The 20,959-nt window shown below is 39.4% G+C and overlaps 1 protein-coding gene across 10 annotated transcripts in view; it reads right to left on the reverse strand.

The window, feature by feature from the left end:
- APP (amyloid beta precursor protein) overlaps nucleotides 1–20,959 on the reverse strand; it is a 288,182-nt gene that overhangs the window by 201,949 nt on the left and 65,274 nt on the right. For all 10 annotated transcript variants that reach the window (XM_007466499.1, XM_007466500.1, XM_007466495.1 and 7 more), the window contains one exon: nucleotides 2,323–2,452. In XM_007466499.1, the coding sequence (XP_007466561.1) occupies nucleotides 2,323–2,452 (130 nt within the window). The remainder of the gene's footprint in view (nucleotides 1–2,322; nucleotides 2,453–20,959) is intronic.

Raw genomic sequence — 20,959 nt, forward strand, 5'->3', positions numbered from 1 at the left:
TTACACAGCCTTCAGGGAAAGAATTATTTTATCAGCTTTTCCATTTCCCCTTGCCCATCTTCACTCTGCACATTACAGCTCTGTAAATATTTGTGGAATATAGCTCTGTAAATATAGTGGAATGACACATTTTGAAGTGGCCCTCTTTCCACAGTGGTTAAGAAAATACGGTGAGGACAGGTCATTAACATTACTATCAAATAAGTGTTTGCTGGGTAAGATTAATTATCAAAAACCAAATTACTTAGGATGGAGTTTTCCCAAATGGTACATAACTCAGCTGATCATGATAAAAACATGTATCTGACAGTAATCATAGCATTATCACAAAATCTCCTGACTTCATATTTAGATCTGAACATATTCTAAGTATCTTTTGTTCCTTCTCACAGCGGTTTTTCCCTTGGAGTTTCAATACTCCTGCCATAGGAAGAGAGCTTTCCAGAGACAGGGAAGTGTATGGAGTAGGGGCGGGGAGAGTGGCTGGCAGAGGGGATACGATCCATTTGGGGTCAAAAGAAATTTGCCACAATAGTGGCACTATGGTCGTGAAGCACGATCTTAATGTGGATTCCACCTTTTAGTTAATTCTGAGAATTCAGAATAGAATTATGAAGCAGGGAGATCTAAGCAAAATGTTATGAGTTTACTTCTGAAACACAGCTACAGTTGTGACTGTTATATCAGCTGTCATCAGCAATAACACACATCCAGAGACCTAGTACCTATTCCCAGTGAGCTTATACCATAAAGAAAATGTTATTTGAAACATTTCATAGAATGGGTAAGTAAGAACCAAAAGATTGGTGCACCTAATTAACTGGATCCCGATCTACTTCCTAACTTATACTGAATGAAATGGTTTTTAGGTTTAACAACTAAATTAGACTGAAATATACAGTTCCTGAAGACAGCTGACCTCGATATTTCTTGACATTGGAGTTCTGTACCTAGTATTTCAACATTACTTATTTTCATCTTATTAAAACTTCACTTCTTGACCAGTCAGACAGAAATGGCTTAGAAGCCTTGTAAAGTATCTAGGAACAACAGATAAGGAGGAACAAGGAAACTCTTCAATTGCCAAATGTTTAAGAATCTGGTTTCCACATTTTCTTTATCATAAATCCACCAGATGAAATATTCATTCATTGGGCATTAGCCCAGTTTTCTATTAGTGTCTCAAATTGTGTGCAGGCATGAACAGTAATCAGTATGTTCTTATGACATTCATGTTTCACCCAAGTATTACACAGATCTCCAGAATCTGCCATCCTGACCCTCTAAGTTTGCTGTTGGGACTCTTTTTTAAAGACAGATCCCTTTCAGTCTTTACAAGATGTCATTGGAATGAATATCCACATCCTCCACAGATAAATCGCTATGTCCTTATTTACAACTATCCTACCGATGAATAAACTTCGGGTAAACATCTAGATGCCAGCTATCAGATCAAAGACTGCTGATTTTCCCAATGCCTGGTTACATAAAAAAATCAACTAGGAAGAGACAGAACCAAGTCAGATTAAATACAGAGTATGAGAGTATTTCCAGAGGAAAAAATATGATACCACATAAAACAACTCAGTTTTTAAAATAACAAAATTTTAAAATAACAAATTAAAGTAAAATTTGAGGTCAGAAAGGAACACACATTTAAACCTTAGTGATCAAACTGTTCCCTCTAGTTTGATGTAAGCAGGGAAAAAAAAAAAAGAAACTCTAATTCCCCAATTATCTTCAAACAAGAGGTGTAGTGGGTTGTTGTAGAAAGAGATTTTTAAGAAATTAGCAAAATGCACATTAGGCTCTCTTTTCTATGAAGTCTATTGAAGAAACACACAAGGTCTTAATTCTACTAAGTCCAGGCAGTGGTTGGGAGTCTGCCTGCCAATGCAGGGGACACGGGTTCGTGCCCCGGTCTGGGAGGATCCCACGTGCCGTGGAGCGGCTGGGCCCCTGAGCCATGGCCGCTGGGCCTGCGTGTCCGGAGCCTGTGCTCCGCAACGGGAGAGGCCACAGCGGTGAGAGGCCCGCGTACCGCAAAAAAAAAAAAAAAGATTCTTGGGCCCCATGACTAGGCATTTTCATTCAGCAGTTATGGGATAGGTCCACAAATTTTTAATGATGATAAACACACTCGGTAAATTCATTCTGAGGCAGGAAGCTCAGACATACTGCGTCCAAAATATAGTCCAATGCAGAGTGGCAATATGCTGAAGGAAGAGCCTGCATATCTGATCTAATAGTTAAGAGCATCCTTCCTTTTTATCCCCAAAGCCCATAGCCAATCAATGCCAGCTCCAAGGTCAGTCAGCTCACCTAAGCAGCGGTAGGGAATCACAATGTGGGCATGGGTCTTGCACTGCTTCCGGCCTCTCTTGCACCAGTTCTGGATGGTCACTGGTTGGTTGGCTTCCACCACATTGGTGATCTGCAGTTCAGGGTAGACCTGGGAGAGCATACAAAAAGGGTAAATCGTTACCTGAGGCAGGGCTGGCACACAAGCACCCGTTGAACCGCCACTGTTATTCTAAGGTTTTCAAGCCTGCTCTAATTGTGATCTAGCTTGGGGAATTCAGGGTAAAGAAAAAGACCAAGAACCTATCATTCCATTCAAAACATTAAGCAATATAACTTTTACTTTATCTTACTGCACCCATTCCAGCTTAACAGATTTTCTAGGGGAGATAAAATAGAAAGGGAGGAGGGGGTCCTCTTAAAAGCATGGGGTCATTTCAATGCAAAATAAACTGGTGTGACGATGATACTCTGTAATGCCCTAAATAAATGTTATAGTATATACACCTGGGAATATTACCATGACTTAAATTCAACCCTCCCATGTCTTACTCAATTAGGCAAATATTTCACATACAGGATATGACACACAGCAAGCTTCCCACATAAAAATCTTTCTCTTTATACAAAGTAATTTACATAAGAATAATTTATCAAACAGTTATCATGACTGTCATTTAGATAAAGAATTGCATTGATGAATCTCTTCCCTTGAAAATTACAGCCCTTTGCTCTGATTACTGTTCTCAACAAATCATGGTGTTTACTGAGCACTTGGAAAGAAATGTGAAACTTGATGAACTAAAATATATTTGTGAAAATATCAAATCCCTTCTATTTATTAATCATAGTAGAGATTTGAAGGAAAAATATAAACATAAAAATTTATTTCTAAAATGGGCTTTCCCTTGCATAAATCTTGCATTTCACCAGGGTTGCTGTTTTGCCAGTTAAATACAATGAAAAGAGAAAAGCATACGAGAACTGAGGGTAGAACCAAGGGAATGGTTATAATAGCGGGCCATGAAATCTAAAGTGGGAATATGAAGGTTGAGATACACGTTTAAAAGGCTGTAGTATCAATGAGTCCTGGTGTGAGCTACAGAATTTTGTCCTAAAGATACCAAAGAAAATGGGGTGGTTAGAAGCAGTACTTGGAGAGTCAGAGAGCTGAAATTAAGATTCTGGGGGAGTTACAGTTATTGGTAATTGCAAGGAGTATAACATGAGTATCAGAGGGCATGGCTGAAGAAGAATGATAAAGGCAAGATCACTGGAGGAATGAAAATAAAAAAACCAGAAGCTGGAATCTTGGATCATCAAGGTTGATATTAAAATCACCTAAGAATGGGGCTTCCCTGGTAGCGCAGTGGTTAAGAATCCTCCTGCCAATGCAGGGGACATGGGTTCGAGCCCTGGTCCGGGAAGATCCCACATGCCGCGGAGCAACTAAGTCTGTGCGCCACAACTAACTGAGCCTGCGCTCTAGAGCCCATGAGCCACAACTACTGAAGCCCGTGCTCCTAGAGCCCGTGCTCCACAGCAAGAGAAGCCACCGCAATGAGAAGCCTGTGTACCGCAATGAGAAGCCCGTGTGCCGCAACGAAGAGTAGCCCCCCTCTCACCGCAACTGGAGAAAGCCCGCACGCAGCAATGAAGACCCAACACAGCCAAAAATAAATAAAATAAATAAATTAAAAATCACCTAAGAATTACAAAAGATGCAGTTGACTGAATGACAGAAGGTCAGGACCTAAAACCTTCAAAGATTGCCACTGCAGTAGAAAGAGCTCTCCAGATGCCTCCAACAGGTGGAGGAGAGAGGTAAATTAGTCCAAGACATGCATTTCACAGTTTGGGTGGGGGACATTTTAGGGAGAAGGAAAAAATGGTTTGGAAGTGAAAATGAGTGAGAAGGAAGACATCCCTACCTCTAGGCACAATGCTATGAGGGTTGCAAGGGAAGAACTACCTGAGGAGGCTACAGGGGAAGCAGTGCCTTTGGGGAAATACCAGGTTTCAGAACAAGAAGATACTGTCGAACAGTATGGAGGTTCCTTAAAAAACTACAAATAGAACTACCACATGACCCAGCAATCCCACTACTGGGCATATACCCTGAGGAAACCAGAATTCAAAAAGAGTCATGTACCAAAATGTTCATTGCAGCTCTATTTACAATAGCCCGGAGATGGAAACAACCTAAGTGTCCATCGTTGGATGAATGGATAAAATAGATGTGGCACATATATACAATGGAATATTACTCAGCCATAAGAAGAAACGAAATTGAGCTATTTGTAATGAGGTGGATAGACCTAGAGTCTGTCATACAGAGTGAAATAAGTCAGAAAGAGAAAGACAAATACCGTATGCTAACACATATATATGGAATTTAAGAAAAAAAAATGTCATGAAGAACCTAGGGGTAAGACAGGAATAAAGACACAGACCTACTAGAGAATGGACTTGAGGATATGGGGAGGGGGAAGGGTAAGCTGTGACAAAGCGAGAGAGAGGCATGGACATATATACACTACCAAGCGTAAGGTAGATAGCTAGTGGGAAGCAGCCGCATAGCACAGGGAGATCAGCTCGGTGCTTTGTGACTGCCTGGAGGGGTGGGACAGGGAGGGTGGGAGGCAGGTAGACGTAAGAGGGAAGAGATACGGGAACTTATGTAAATGTATAACTGATTCACTTTGTTATAAAGCAGAAACGAATACAACATTGTAAAGCAATTATACTCCAATAAAGATGTAGAAAAAAAGAAGATACTGTCCTCAGTGTGGGTTATGGATAGAAGGAATTTCTCTTATGATTGTCAGTCACATTCAAAGAGAGCATGCCATGATCCTGTCTTTTTTTTTTCTTTCTTTTTTTTCCCATGATCCTGTCTTTATTTGAAATGTTGATATTTCGTTCACTGTGGAGTGTGGGGCATTAATTTTTACTTTTTAATGCATTAAAGGAGTTCCCTGGTGGCCTAATGGTTAGGATTCTGGGCTTTCACTGCCGTGGCCCAGGTTCAATCCCTGGGCAGGGAACTGGAAATCCCGTAAGCCATGTGAAACAGCCAACAATAAATAAATAAATAAATAAATATAAATAAAAGACAAAATGGTTATATTTTTTTAAAACAGTGCATTAAAATATTATTTATCTTGCTTCCTGACTGCCTCACTTGCCTCACCCTTGTCCCAACGCCGAGGTCAATCAATTAAAAAATCAGGCACTGAGAATGAATAAAAACTGTGGTACATCCAATGGATTACCTATCACTAAAAAGAAAGAAGCTATCAAACCATGAAAAGACATGAAGGAATCTTAGTTGAACATTACTAAGTGAAAGAAGCCAGTGTGAAAATACATGTATGATTCTAACTACATGACATTCTGGAAAAGGCAAAACTATGGCGACAGTAAAAAGACCAATGGTTACCAGGGGTTAGGGGGAAGGAGGGATGAATAGGAAGCACACAGAGGATTTTGGGGGCAGTGAAATGATTCTATATGATACTGTAATGGTGAATACATGTCATTATACATTTGTCCAAACCCATAGAATGTACACCACCAAGAGTGGACCTTAAGGTAAACTATGGACTTTGGGTGATAATCACGTGACAATGTAGGTTCATCAATTGAAATAAATGTACTACTATTCTGCTGGGGGATGTTGAGAAAGGGGGAGAAGCTATGTATGAGTCAGGGAAGGGGGTACACAGTAAATCTTTGCACCCTCCTCTCCATTTTGCCACAAACCTAAAACTGCTCTAAAAAAATAAAATGCTGATCAGTGTAGTATAAGACAAATTCAATGGGGAGGTACATGCTATGAAAACACACAAAAAAGGATATCTAAATCAGATCCTGCACGGGTACTGAGAAAGTTATTCTTCCAAAGCACTTGCCAGTAACTTGGCTCTAAATGGAAACAGCTCCTTCCCTTTATTTTGTTTTGTTCTTAAATATCTTAACTCTTCAATGAATTAATTTCAGTCGTAGATAATGCTCAACTTGAAATGCCACTAAAATTTAATATCCCCAGGGTTTTTTCCTATATGATGAAAGGTGAAGAGTGGCTTTTTGTGCAGCAATATAATTCTCCCACCACCTCTCCTTGCTTATTATATCACAAAGTACAGCACTCATGAGTCATAAACTCTATGACACTAGAGAGCTTGCCATGAGGGACACAACATTATGTGCAGTAAAGTGTGCATTACTATATTTTTCTAAAGGGGTTCTAGCTGCCACTTCACAGAAATATCACCCTGCTGAGGATTTTCTCAGGAGTTTTCAGTTTTCTATTAAGAAAAAACTCCTACAGGCACAGTCAAGTCATATTTTCTTCTTTTTAATTTAAAACCAAAAAGCTATCTGTAGGGTACAAATTGATAAGTTAAAAAAAAAAAAAGGTCTCTTGCTCATGATGTGCTCCATCTTCAGTGTCCTAAGGTATTGCACCAATAACATCTGGTACAACAGAGCAGTAACTTATACGGTGGATAATTTTCTAGCAGATAGAATTGCATACAGACCAATTAACATCAGTGAAGACAGGGCTTCTCCCCTGAAGGTCACCAGAGCTTCATGAGGTGATCAGCCAAACACAAAATTCCCTCCCAGTTCCCACCCGGAAATCTAGGACATATGTGTTATTTACTGTGCTGCAACTTCTCTCTCCAGAACGTGGACGATGATGATTGTTAATAGGCAGTTGGAGGAGATTATAAAACTTGAACCACGTGACTCCCACACGTAGTTTGTGGGATCTTCCCGGACCGGGGCACAAGCCCGTGTCCCCTGCATCGGCAGGCGGACTCCCAAACACTGCGCCACCAGGGAAGCCCCCCAGCCACTTTTATCCTGAGACAAGGAGTTGTTAATTCGACTTTGCCGAAGAGTATAAAAATTTGCTGTTCTCAATTCAGGAGGTGTATTTTAAACAGGGGAGGAACACCAAACATTAAAGTCACAAAACTTCTGAAGCACATCTAGTCCCAGTTAATCACAGTGATTACCACACGCACAAGAAACCCCCAAGTCAGAAAGCAAAAACCAGAACACAAAAACACAACAAAAAACATACTAAAGTTTCTGACAAAAATTCCGAGTACCGTATCTTATTTTTTATTAAGCAGCTCCAGTATATCACCAGAGACAAATAAGCGTTTTTGTGTTATGAGACAAATAAGCATCTTATGTTGAAAAAGTAGCATAGTCTTCAGCAAGAATAAAAATTAAAGTAATTAGGCATGCAAATGTGCTCGTGGTTAGTTGAGTCCCTGACTTTTCACCATAATTAAGTATAAGCATAGCTAATGTTTTACATTTTCTCTGTGCATCTCACATCTTAACATAGGAAATAAAGATATCTGAGGCGCCGGGATCGCGGCTTACCGGCACTTAACCGCCTCAGGTGTCCCTGCGGGACCGTCTGTTGCGCCTTGACCTGCCCAGGCCGCGGGTGTGGAAGGGAGGACGCCGGGGACCCCAGAAGTGGGGAAATGCCGAGTGGATGAAAGGCTCTTGCTGCTCCAGCCAGGAGTCAGGACTCTGCCTCTGAGGTGGGAGAGCCAACTTCAGGACACCCGTCCAAAAGAGACCTCCCAGCTCCATGTAATATCAAACGGCGAGAATCTCCCAGAGATCTCCATCTCAACACCAGCACCCAGCTTCACTCAACGACCAGCAAGCTACAGTGCTGGACAACCTATGCCAACCATATAGCAAAACAGGAACACAACCCCACCCACTAGCAGAGAGGCTGCCTAAAATCATAATAAGTCCACAGACACCCCAAAACACACCACCAGACGTGGACCTGCCCACTAGAGAGACAAGATCTAGCCTCATACACCACAACACAGCCACTAGTCCCCTCCACCAGGAAGCCTACACAACCCACTGAACCAACCTTAGCCACTGGAGACAGACATCAAAAACAACGGGAGCTACGAACTTGCAGCCTGCAAAAAGGTGAACCCAATCACAGTAAGATAAGCAAAATGAGAAGACAGAAAAACACACAGCAGATGAAGGAGCAAGATAAAAACCCACCAGACCTAACAAATGAAGAGGAAATAGGCAGTCTACCTGAAAAAGAGTTCAGAATAATGATAGTAAAGATGATCCAAAATCTTGGAAATAGAATGGACAAAATGCAAGAAGCAGTTAACAAGGACCTAGAAGAAATAAAGATGAAACAGACAATGATGAACAACACAATAAATGAAATGAAAAATACTCTAGATGGGATCAATAGCAGAATAAATGAGGCAGAAGAACGGATAAGTGACCTGGAAGATAAAATAGTGGAAATAACTACTGCAGAGCAGAATAAAGAAAAAAGAATGAAAAGAACTGAGGACAGTCTCAGAGACCTCTGGGACAACATTAAACGCACCAACATTCGAATTATAGGGGTTCCAGAAGAAGAAGAGAAAAAGAAAGGGACTGAGAAAATATTTGAAGAGATTATAGTTGAAAACTTCCCTAATATGGGAAAGGAAATAGTTAATCAAGTCCAGGAAGCACAGAGAGTCCCATACAGGATAAATTCAAGGAGAAATACGCCAAGACACATATTAATCAAACTGTCAAAAACTAAATACAAAGAAAGCATATTAAAAGCAGCAAGGGAAAAACAACAAATAACACACAAGGGAATCCCCATAAGGTTAACAGCTGATCTCTCAGCAGAAACTCTACAAGCCAGAAGGGAGTGGCAGGACATACTGAAAGTGATGAAGGAGAAAAACCTGCAACCAAGATTACTCTACCCAGCAAGGATCTCATTCAGATTTGATGGAGAAATTAAAACCTTTACAGACAAGCAAAAGCTGAGAGAGTTCAGCACCACCAAACCAGCTTTACAACAAATGCTAAAGGAACTTCTCTAGACAAAAACACAAGAGAAGGAAAAGTCCTATAATAACGAACCCAAAACAATTTAGAAAATGGGAATAGGAACATACATATCGATAATTACCTTAAATGTAAATGGACTAAATGCTCCCACCAAAAGACACAGATTGGCTGAATGGATACAAAAACAAGACCCATATATATGCTGTCTACAAGAGACCCACTTCAGACCTAGAGACACATACAGACTGAAAGTAAGGGGATGGAAAAAGATATTCCATGCAAATGGAAACCAAAAGAAAGCTGGAGTAGCAATTCTCATATCAGACAAAATAGACTTTAAAATAAGGACTATCAGAAGAGACAAAGAAGGACACTACATAATGATTAAGGGATCGATCCAAGAAGAAGATATAACAATTGTAAATACTTATGCCCCCAACATAGGAGCACCTCAATACATAAGGCAAATACTAACAACCATGTTTTACTGCAGATCTAATTATACCAAGAGGTAAAACAACCAATATATTAGTATTAACGCAGTATTTGTTGTTTAGTCAACTGATTATAAAATCAGCAGTGAAATTTGTTTTTTAAAGGACTTTAAACAAACAATAAATGAACTAAGGCAGTGGAAATAAAATCACTGATGAGTTGCTTAGTAAGTAATGGAAATCAAACTCAATATACTTGGAAAGAAATGTTACATAATAGTAATTTAATTTAACTTTTCAATTGAGAGCATGCCTAGTCATATGTAACTTTCCAAAGTGAAGCATTTCAACAACCTACCATGGGTCTGCTTTAGAAGATAATCTGAAAATCTATAAGAATGACAAAAAATTTACTCTGCAGTACCACTTGATCTAACTGCTAAAGAAGCAAAGACAAGTAAATGAGAATGTTTCAATTCAGTGAGTCAACACTGCATTTCACACATGTAGCAGTTTTCCCCTCTGAAACTTTTAAATGGTATTCAAACTAGGTTACTATTCTCCTTGTGGGGGATGCCTGGAGTAAACAGAAAAGCTCTAAAACATAAATCACACTAATTCTGTTTTGAATGGTTTCATGTTTCCTTAAAGCATTACTAATAAACTGAAAATTCAAATCGGTTTCTTTGCTCTTAACTCTGTGAGCAAGGGAACATAATCACAGAAATAGAGTCAGCATGCAATAAATAATTTTTTAATAAATAATGAGTCAGTGAATGACAATGCACCAGATTATGTTTCACATTATCTGGATATTCCAGCTCTGATAACTGGCTGAATGACTTGATTAATTCATACAAGGGGGACACAATGGTAAGGGAGAAAGACACTCCAAGGAAATTTTAGAGGCAAATCTGGGTTCAAATCCTGATGTAGCCAGGCAATAGGGGGGTCATGTACCATGCCTGATCTTCAATTTTCTCAACGGTAAGAAGGAGTTAATAATGCATAACTCCCATGGCTACTATGATGTATAGTTCCTGGTACTGGTCCTGACAAACCTTTGCTCTTGATTTAAATGATAGCTATTATTATTATTGTTGACATCTTTAAGTATCATTTTATTATCTCAGAAAGGGAATAATAATTTCTGGTAAAGCTAAATTTCAGGGAGGTTGGGAGAATGCACTCAGATTTTTTATGTGAAAATGCACAAAAAACATAAAAATCTACAGAATGTAAATTATAGCAGAATTATTCTTCTGTTATTCAACCCCAGCAACTGACTGAAATTTACCAAAAAGTGTCATTACTTAAATACAATCCTGGGGCAGGAAAATGGACAACTGTGAATTATGACATTAGGTAGGAAGTATGGTGGAAAATAAGCCCTTTGAATTATTTTTAAGTGCCATCACAAACTATGCAGATGAGGTATTTAAAAACCTGCCTGAGTTTTAGAATCCGTACCATCAAAAAGTGAATGCCCTGTGAACTTTTACAATAGAGCTAAACAAGTTATAGAATTTACAATGCACAAATTGCCATATACATTTTGGTCTGCCTATCGGAGGGAGTATACAGGCAAGATTTCTATTTATAAAAGCACCCCTGAATTGCGACAGAATACAATGAAGGTTCTTTGTGTGTTGTACTCATTTCTCTATCCCCAGGATGTAGCTCAGTGTCTGGAATATTATATGTTAAATTAATGGCTAAATGAATTCAGCTAAAACTAAAAGTGACTGCTTTCCATCATGCTTTAAAAAGCCAATATGCTCATGACAAAAATATTTGAAACTAAAGCGTATAGAAAAAAATTAAGTATTTATTTCTTCTTTCTTTAAAAACATCTCAGGGCTTCCCTGGTGGCGCAGTGGTTGAGAATCTGCCTGCTAATGCAGGGAACACGGGTTCGAGCCCTGGTCTGGGAGGATCCCACATGCCGCGGAGCAACTAGGCCCGTGAGCCACAACTACTGAGCCTGCGCGTCTGGAGTCTGTGCTCCGCAACAAGAGAGGCCGCGATAGTGAGAGGCCCGCGCACCGCGATGAAGAGTGGCTCCCGCTTGCCACAACTAGAGAAAGCCCTCGCACAGAAAAGAAGACCCAACACAGCCAAAATAAATTAATTAATAATAAAAAAAAAAATCTCAATCTCAGATTGTTATATTATTACAGTGTTTGCTTGAAAGATAATCAGTAGACATACTCAATTGTGTTGCCTTATATATTATAAACTTTCCTATAAGCACATAAAATTTGATGCCCCACAATAGGTAATCCTAGTAAAAAGCACTCACCCCAATTCTGATCCATTACGCCCCCCAAAAAATTGAAACCTCATCTTGGTTAAAATACTATATTGGAAAAGGGTTATTAGCATAAATCTATTACTTGGGACATAAGTGAATCTTCATTTGTTCTGGACAAAACAAAATTAAAATAATAATATGACAAAAAAGACAAATAAAAAACAAGTGAAATTTGCATCAGATTGGGATACCTTCAAAGCCAATATTGCTGAATTCCAACCTAAATACATATTTAAGTTTAAATAGATGGAGAAACTAAACAACTTTGGACACAGGCAAATAATCAGGTCCTGAGGGTTTGTGAACTTTTTCATAAAAGAATACCCTTTAAGAGTCCCAAATTGCAGCAAGATAGCAATGACTAAACTTACCTCCAGCGCTAATGCTTGATATAAGTTTTGTTAGACACCACCTAGCTTCCCCCTGAACGAGTCCCATTATTAATCATTCTTCAGAAAACTCTTCCCTGATCACCTGTTGCAAGACAGATAGCAGCTGGGCTATTTTACATAATAAGGGACTTGGGTTTTCAAGGTGGTGAGGGAAAAGAACCAGAAACTTGGCAGCTGTGAACCAATGGCCCCACCCTTTCACCATATAATGAAAATCAGCTGTTGCCTCAACAGCTGGCAGGCAGCCAATGAAAATGAGATCTGAAAGGGGTTGTAGATTTTATGTAGATTTTTAGAAGAGAGCCGTAGTTAGGAGGCAGCAGAGCAGCATAGAAGAGAAGATGAGGGTGGAAAAGAAACAGAGAAATAGCCTACTGATGCTAACACACTGTGGCAGGATCTACTTATTGAAATTATGGCAGCCTATAACCTAAGAAACCTTGTTTTAAAAAAAAAAAAAAAAAGATATCTGAGATCCCTAACCTATTTAATTTGTATGTTTTCCAACACATGCAACTGCATGTATTGCTAACACAACAAGCATTGCTGATAATTTGCTAAAACAGCAGGCATTAGCAAAACCTGACTTTTATACAGCCCCCTTCCTTTTCTAAAATGTATCCTATGTGCATCCCAATTATGAGTGACTAGTTTTTATTACTAAAAAATTTAGATGACAACAGCTGTATTAAGAAATACTTAAAGCAGAAACAAATCCAGCTTGTGCCAGTTACTTGAAAGGCAAACCATCCTCAGTTCCTACAAACCTTCCTGAATTACACAGGCAGCCGCTGAAGAAATACACACCCTGTGCCCCAAAGACACCCTTCTTAAGACCCTAACACCACACTTCAGATGCCCAGGCCCCATAGGGTCTCCCATGTAGACAAACCTCCTCCACTCACAGTGTAATAGATGTCAATCCCTCTCTCCCACTTCAGGAATGCTTTATTGTATTTATCGCAGTGCTCCTCACATTGGGGTTAGGTACACATGTGCACCACCTCCCCAGTGAAAATACACTTTCCAAGGGCAGGAAACACAATTTCCTCCTCCTTGTGTTGCTCCACCTTCATTAACGTTGGTTTAAGGTAATCAGGAGGCTGCCAACATGCCTGCCCCTCTCTGCAGCACTCCAGCCCCCCCATCCTCTGGAAGAGCACTCATTAGTGACCATATTTTAACTCTGCAGCTCTGGCCCCATAGCTGGTTACAGCGTGAGGAAAGCACACTGACAACAGCATTCTCCTTCCTGAAGAGTTGTGAACTAACACATCCAGGCTCTGGTTAGATGAGGGAGGATACACAGCTGGCAGGCAGGGTAAGTCATAGCCAGAAATGGTGCCTGTCAAAACCTGCAGGGGAATGGGAACTAGGCCTCTGGAAGAAGCAGGGAAATAAGAGGTACAGAGAGAGAAGCTAAGATGAGACAGCTGTGTACCCAAGACAGCGATAGACAGCAGACAAGACAGGGACCACCTGAGCACCTCTAACGCCAGCGAGGCGTGCCACGTCTCCTTCAATAAGCCCTCTTTTAAACATAAGCTATTTTGGTAGCTTTATTTCCCTTCCAAATGAACAACACCCAAGAAAAATGCCCAGCTCAAAAGTTGGTTCACTAATGTTCCCCTCCCTGATCACTTCAACCTCTGAATCCAAAGCATTTTATCTGATCGCTTGTATTTGATCACCGACCACTTTCCACCTCCTATTACACTGATGTGTCTTCCTGACCTATTAGAACACACACTCCTTGAAGGCAGGGACAATATGATTCATTTTTGTGTTCCCTCAATGGTGGTCAACACTGTGATAGCACAGTAAGTGCCTGATAAATAGGTAATGATTATTTCTTGCTAAGTTCAGTCCATTAGACATAGGGAAATTTAATATATATTAAGCTCCCATTGGGTATTATCAATGTATCTCTTAAAAAAGATTATCTGAATAGTATGATATTATAGTTGGATTATAAGCTTCTGAGAAAAATAAGCACTCAGTGCCTTCTAATATTATTCTTCCAAGTATGATGTAGCAACTTTTACCAGTGATAGCATCTTATATAAAAAGCAATAGATTAATGTTAATAAACGTTAATAAATACACAGCTGAGGAAGATACTTAGGAAGATTAAAAGCCAAGCTCTCACTTAGGCTAAGGAGGCTCATCTGACTGGCCCAGTTAACTGTAACAAGCAGTTATTTTGGCCATACAAACATGTTTTATCTTTGAAAGCAAATCTCTCTGTACATATATTTAAAAAAATTTTTTTAAGTGAATTGAAGAAATTTCAAATACTAACAACCAAGAGAGGTAGAGTAGAAACAAGCTTAGATCCACATTAAGAAGGTTGTAGTTGGTAACTTAATTGGTTTTCCTCACTACAGAAAACTACCTTAAAACTTGGTCACCATCAGAACATTTTCATTCTAAATTTAAAAAATCTAAAAAGTCTCCCTTTCTCTCCCTCTCTCTCTCCCTCTCTCTCTCTCTCTCTGTCTATCCAAATTGAAAATATATTAATCTCAGACAAGATGACATTTAAGTTGTTAAATACACAAACCAAGAAAATACATGGATGATATTTAAGAAAGCCAAGAACATGTAGGTATATATACAGAAATATAAAAATATTTAAGACATATTGTTAGAGTCCTACAAAAACTTTCCTTTATTTGCAACATTAAGGACAAACAGAAAAGTAAAAAAAAAAAAAAAAAAAAAAAAAAAAAAAAAAAAGAAGAAATATGTGGGCTTCCCTGGTGGTGCAGTGGTTGAGAGTCCACCTGCCGATGCAGGGGACACGGGTTCGTGCCCCGGTCCGGGAAGATCCCGCATGCCGCGGAGCGGCTGGGCCCGTGAGCCATGGCCGCTGAGCCTGTGCTCCGCAACGGGAGAGGCCACAACGGTGAGAGGCCCGTGTACCGCAAAACAAAAAAAAAGGACAAACAGGGGAACCCTCGGAGTATCCTTTTGCAACAGGCCACCTGGGACAAGGGATTAATTCATGCCAAAAGTCATATTTACACACAACTAGATTCCAAATGACCAAGGATATTTCAAGAACACAAAATCAAATGTGGCTAATAAAAAGCTATAAACAGAGTTAATGGTCAGGGTCATGGGAATGGCTCCTAATTCTGAAAAAAATTTACTTACTGTTCTTTCTAGTCTTTCAACATTTAAAATCAATTTTTAATCAAATTCTCCAGTATATTTCTTTTTGAAAAAATATGCTAGAAATTATGTTGTGTTATTAAAATGGTGTTTTAAACATGTGAGTTAGAAGTCAATAACGTGTGTTCCTTTAGTTCATCTTAATCAATTTACAGCTGTGCAAAAGGGATAAGCAACACATCTATCTGCACAAGGGGCTTGCTAAAAATAATGTGGGGCTTCCCTGGTGGCGCGGTGGTTGGGAGTCCGCCTGCCGATGCAGGGGACACGGGTTCGTGCCCCGGTCCGGGAGGATCCCCCGTGAACCATGGCCGCTGAGCCTGCGCGTCCGGAGCCTATGCTCCACAACGGGAGAAGCCACAACAGTGAGAGGCCCGCGTACCGCAAAAAAAAAAAAAAAAATAATAATAATAATAATGTGGACTCTGAAGCAGGTACGATAGAGAACTGGGATTCCAGACTTCTCAAAGAACAAGAGTGACTAGATTTTATAATTATTGGAGTGATAAGCACAGGGAGCATTCATTATACTATTCTTTCTACCCTTACATATGCTTGAAATTTTGAATTAAAAAGAACTAAAAGTTAAAAAACGAGTCCAGTGGAAACAAAGTCAGACTTCTAAATTTACATTACAAGTGAAAAAACAAAAATATAAACAAATCAAGATCTTAATTGTAAATGCATGATGGCACCTAGGTAGCATGTATGAACAAATACATGAAACAAAAAATCAAACTCTATAGTAAAATGGTATAGAGGTAGCCTAATCATAGGATATTTTCATCCTGTGAAAGTTTTACATATCAATTTCTTTTTCAAAGAACATATCCAAGAGGAGGATAAAAAATATATGTAATTGAAGGTTTATTATGTGCCTGAATCATTGCAAATGTTTTATGTGTAGGTCATGTAAATCTCTATCAGTTGATAATGGCTCCATTTCATAGAAGATGAAATTGATGAAGTTAGAACACAACAATGAAAGTAGGTGACATCTCCGTTATGGTTTATCACAGGAAATTAAATATATAGTTCCCTGTGCTACACAGTAGGACCTTGTTGTTTATCCATTCTATATATAATAATTTGCATCTGCTAATCCCAAACTCCCAATCCTTCCCTCCTCCACCCCCCTTCCGCTTGGCAACCACAAGTCTGTTCTCTATGTCTGAGTCTGTTTCTGTTTTGTAGATAAGCTCATTTGTGTCATAATTTAGATTCCATACATCACTGTGCTGTACAGCAGAAATTGACACAGCATTGTAAATCAACTATACCTCAATAAAATAAATTTAAAAAAGAACATTTATCATAAACTTAAAAAAAAAGTAGATGATATCTCTGAGCACTCAAAGAGTGTATTAATTCTAAGTTCTAAACTATTTCCACTTCAGTGTCTAAGCCAAAACAAAGCATGTGCTAAACAATATATTTTTGTTTCTGGATTAAAATAACATAGTCTCTCCTTTAAAATTTTCTGGAACACAAAGAAAAATAATATTTTAAATTGTTTCTCAACATAAATTCTTGTAATAATGAGAGATATTGGAGACGATATCTAATTTAATTGAGAAAGAGAACTGGAAACTGAAGTTGTTCTCTGATTACAATGTTTTTTTAATTAATTTAATTTATTTATTTTTGGCTGCATTGGGTCTTCGTTGCTGCGTGCAGGCTTTCTCTAGTTGCGGCGAGGGGGGTCACTCTTTGTTGTGGTGAGCGGGCTTCTCATTGCAGTGGCTTCTCTTGTTGCAAAGCATGGGCTCTAGGTGTGTGGGTTTCAGCAGTTGTGGCATGCGGGCTCAATAGTTGTGGCTCGTGGTCTGTAGAGCACAGGCTCAGTAGATGTGGCACACGGGCTTAGTTGCTCCGCGGCATTCCCAGACCAGGGCTTGAAGCCATGTCCCCGGCGTTGGCAGGCGGATTCTTAACCACTGCGCCACCAGGGAAGCCCTCTGATTACAATTTAATGAGGTGCTGGAAAGCAAGATGCAGCTGATGAAACACCAGTGCAATAATGGAAAGTACGTGCAGTGCTGTGTTTTCACAATGATGACCTTATCTAAGAGCAAGGCACAGAAAATGTTTCAGGGCACCAGCCTATTTCCCAATAACGTGGCCCAAGTCTGTTTCTGGCATTGTATGTAAATATATTGTCCTATGCATACATTCATACTTAGAGTTGGAAAATATTGTGCAAGAACGTTGTACGATGTGTAAGTCACTCATACCAACGTGCTGAACATAAAGACAAATGAGGAAGGTAGGGACACCAAAATAAATCGGATAGGACATGAATGTGAAAACACAAACAGATGTGTCCACATACAGCCAAGATCCTCATTCTCTCTCTGTCAATTTATGAATAATTTTCTCATTTTTAAAATGTCAAATCTATTGTTAATCAAGTATACTCCAATATAAAATAAAAAAAGATATATAAAAAAACAAACTTTAAAAAAATGTCCAATCTATACAAGATTATTTGTTATTTGTACCTCAATAAAGCTAAAAAGAAAAATATATTATGGAAAAAACATTTTAAATAAATAAATAAGGCGGCAAATATAAAAGTCTGTAGTGTTACTGCAAATATGTAATAACTTGAGTATGCATTTAGGAAAGAGCTAGTCAGTAACAAGGACAAATGTTAAATCAAACATTAATCTCATTAAATGAAATCTGTATGGGAAAAAATATCCAAACTGGTTTCATCTCTTTTACCTCTGAATCCTATGGTTTATGCAAGCAATCCTTATAAGCATACAGACCAATAATGCAGAAAATATATCTGTACTCGTATATAGATAGCTGGATACCTCTACTTAAAATTTTTCACTTAATATGAATTTTTGCATCTTTCAAATACCAAAAGCACAATGCATAAGTGCCTGTCATCTATGGGTCAATTTTAAGCTCACAAAGGTAGACGGCACACAGAGCAAAATAATAATGGCCAAGAATGTTCCACAGCTTCTACCATAGCAGTGTGTCTATGATATGCCCTAAAAGTTGGTCAGATTAAAAGGATCTCGTGTTGTTTTTTTTTAATTAATTTTAACTTCACATCACTATAGAATGAAGGCAGCAAGGTTGACAAACAAGTCTGGTCTGGGAGTCCCTGTCATGTTATATATTTTAGAGTAGACAGCTGGGCAAAGGAAATGGCTTTGTTTAGCTCATCAGCTTTTGTTTGGTCCAGGCACTGGTGTGCTTTGTTTGGAGATCCTGTTAACTTATAGACAAAACAGCTGTTCATTTAGAGCAAGAAGGTTAAAGAAACAGAAAACACATACTGTTAATTGTGGAAAAGAAAACACTTAGGAAAAAGAAAGTATACCCATAATCTAATAGAAAGACTAGAAGCAAAGCCACATTCCCCTAAGTTTCCCAGCTGGAAATCTCTGCCAGCACTTGAGGCTTAACCTGTTCAAAGCTCCCTCCAGAGACCTGCTCCCAGTGTAAGTTAGCAGAGCCGTGGACACCTGCTCTAAGCCCCTGCCTCCCAGGATGTGTTCTGCATGTTAGGGATGCAGAGCGTTGAAGAGCCTGTGTTTTAAGTTCTCTCCTTAAAAGAGGAGGAAGAACAGTACTGGGACTTACACAATTTCTCGTTGAATTGACCATATTTAACTTTTACAATACACTCCTGTGTGCTCCTATCATAAAAGGAGAACGTGGTCTAAGATTGGTTAGGCAGCTTTCCTGGACTGCTCAGGTGTCAAAGAGCAAAGGCTGCGTCTGAATGAAGGTTTGATAGGGAAGCCCATGCTTTGCCTTCACTGCACTTGACCCTAAGGGCTCCCTTATAACAGCATCTTGGGGTATCTCATATGTGCTCATCTATACTACAAGGATGGGCAGAATGATCTTTCCTATCCTTTTCACACTAGCATCTTGAGATTGGAATTCCCTTCTCTCCCCAATCCAGAACACACTTAGATATAAGTTAATATTTCCAAAAGGGTCTTGACCAGAAAACACTTCTGCTAAAAACAATCCCATAGCCCTTACTCATCTCTAGAATTAGATCCCAAAACCCAGATTTACAATCAAGATCCTCTAGTTTACAGCCCCATTCTACATTTTCAATTTCCTAAATTCTTTTTTCAATTTATCTAATTGTATATTTAGAAGCTCCTATGAGCCAAGAATGTTGTCTGGCCACTCAGCAACACCTGACACGAAATCTTATCTTGAATCAGGAAATATTTGCTCAATTTGCCTGAATTAAATTTGGGACAGAATAAAACTCTTCAGATGAAGAACTGAAGTATACTTCCAATATTTTCTTCTCTCAACCTAAAGCCTTTGGTTTAAATAAAACAATGTTGTTTTTCTTTCTTTTTAAACCTCATTTCATTCAAAAGAAAGAGGACAACAAAATCTAAAAATTCTAATTTTTCTTCCTAGGCTTTATAATATATGTTTCAAGGGGAATATTATCCTAGTTTTGATCTACTTATAAGACTTCTAGGTTCCTTAGGCCAATATCTGGGTAATGTAACAGTTCATTAAGGCAAGTGGCCACCTTAGGCTGTTAAATGATGAATAATTTACATAGTTATTTTCAAGTTGTTTCTGTGATGGCAGCACTTTCTGTATCTAGTATAGAATGAAGGAAAGGAACTTTTTTCTACCAAAGGACCACAGAGGACAATAATCGTCAAGGGAACGTCTGTTGTCATCTATTACTGCACACAAACTATCCTAAAACTTAGTAGCTTCAAACAGTAAGCATTTCTTATCTCACACAGTTTCTGGGCCTGAGGAGTCTGGAAGAGACTGAGCTGAGTGATCCCATCTCTTACAAGGGTGCAGTCAAGATGTCAGCTGGGGCTGAGGTCAAATGAAGGCTTGACTAGGCTACAGGATCCACTTCCAAGTGGTTCATTCATTGCCCGGCAAGTGAGTGCTGGCTGCTGGCAGAAGCACCAAGGTCCTCAGCACATGCACATCCCTACAGTGCTGCTTGAGTGTCCTCATGACATGGCGGCTGGCTTCCACCATAGCAAAAGTATGTAAGGTAGAAGCCACGTGCTCTTTATGATCCAGCCTCAAATGTCATACACATCATTTCTGTAATATCCTCCTGCACACTGTGGGAGGAGACTAAGGACTACGTGTGGAGGCGGATACGAGGAGGGAGGCAAGCACTGTTGGGAGCCATCTTGGAGGTTACCTACCACATAATAATTTAGAATTCCTCACAATTCTGTGAGTTGACTGAGTGATTCTTCACATGGTGTCGTCAGCTAGAGTACTGCAAGGAAGCCTGCAAAGTCCATCCTGGCCTTGCATACGTCTGGTGCTGGCAGCTGCCTGAGAGCTCAGGTAGGGCTATTGAATGAGGGCCTCCATTCTCTTCTACTTGGGCGTCTCCACATGGCTGCCTTCCCAGAGCGCAAAAGGAGAAACTTCTAGGCCGAATTAAGGCTTAGACCCAGAACTAAACCAGCACC

This window comes from Lipotes vexillifer, unplaced genomic scaffold, assembly GCF_000442215.2.
Source record: "Lipotes vexillifer unplaced genomic scaffold, Lipotes_vexillifer_v1.1 scaffold340, whole genome shotgun sequence".
Taxonomy (NCBI): domain Eukaryota; kingdom Metazoa; phylum Chordata; class Mammalia; order Artiodactyla; family Lipotidae; genus Lipotes; species Lipotes vexillifer.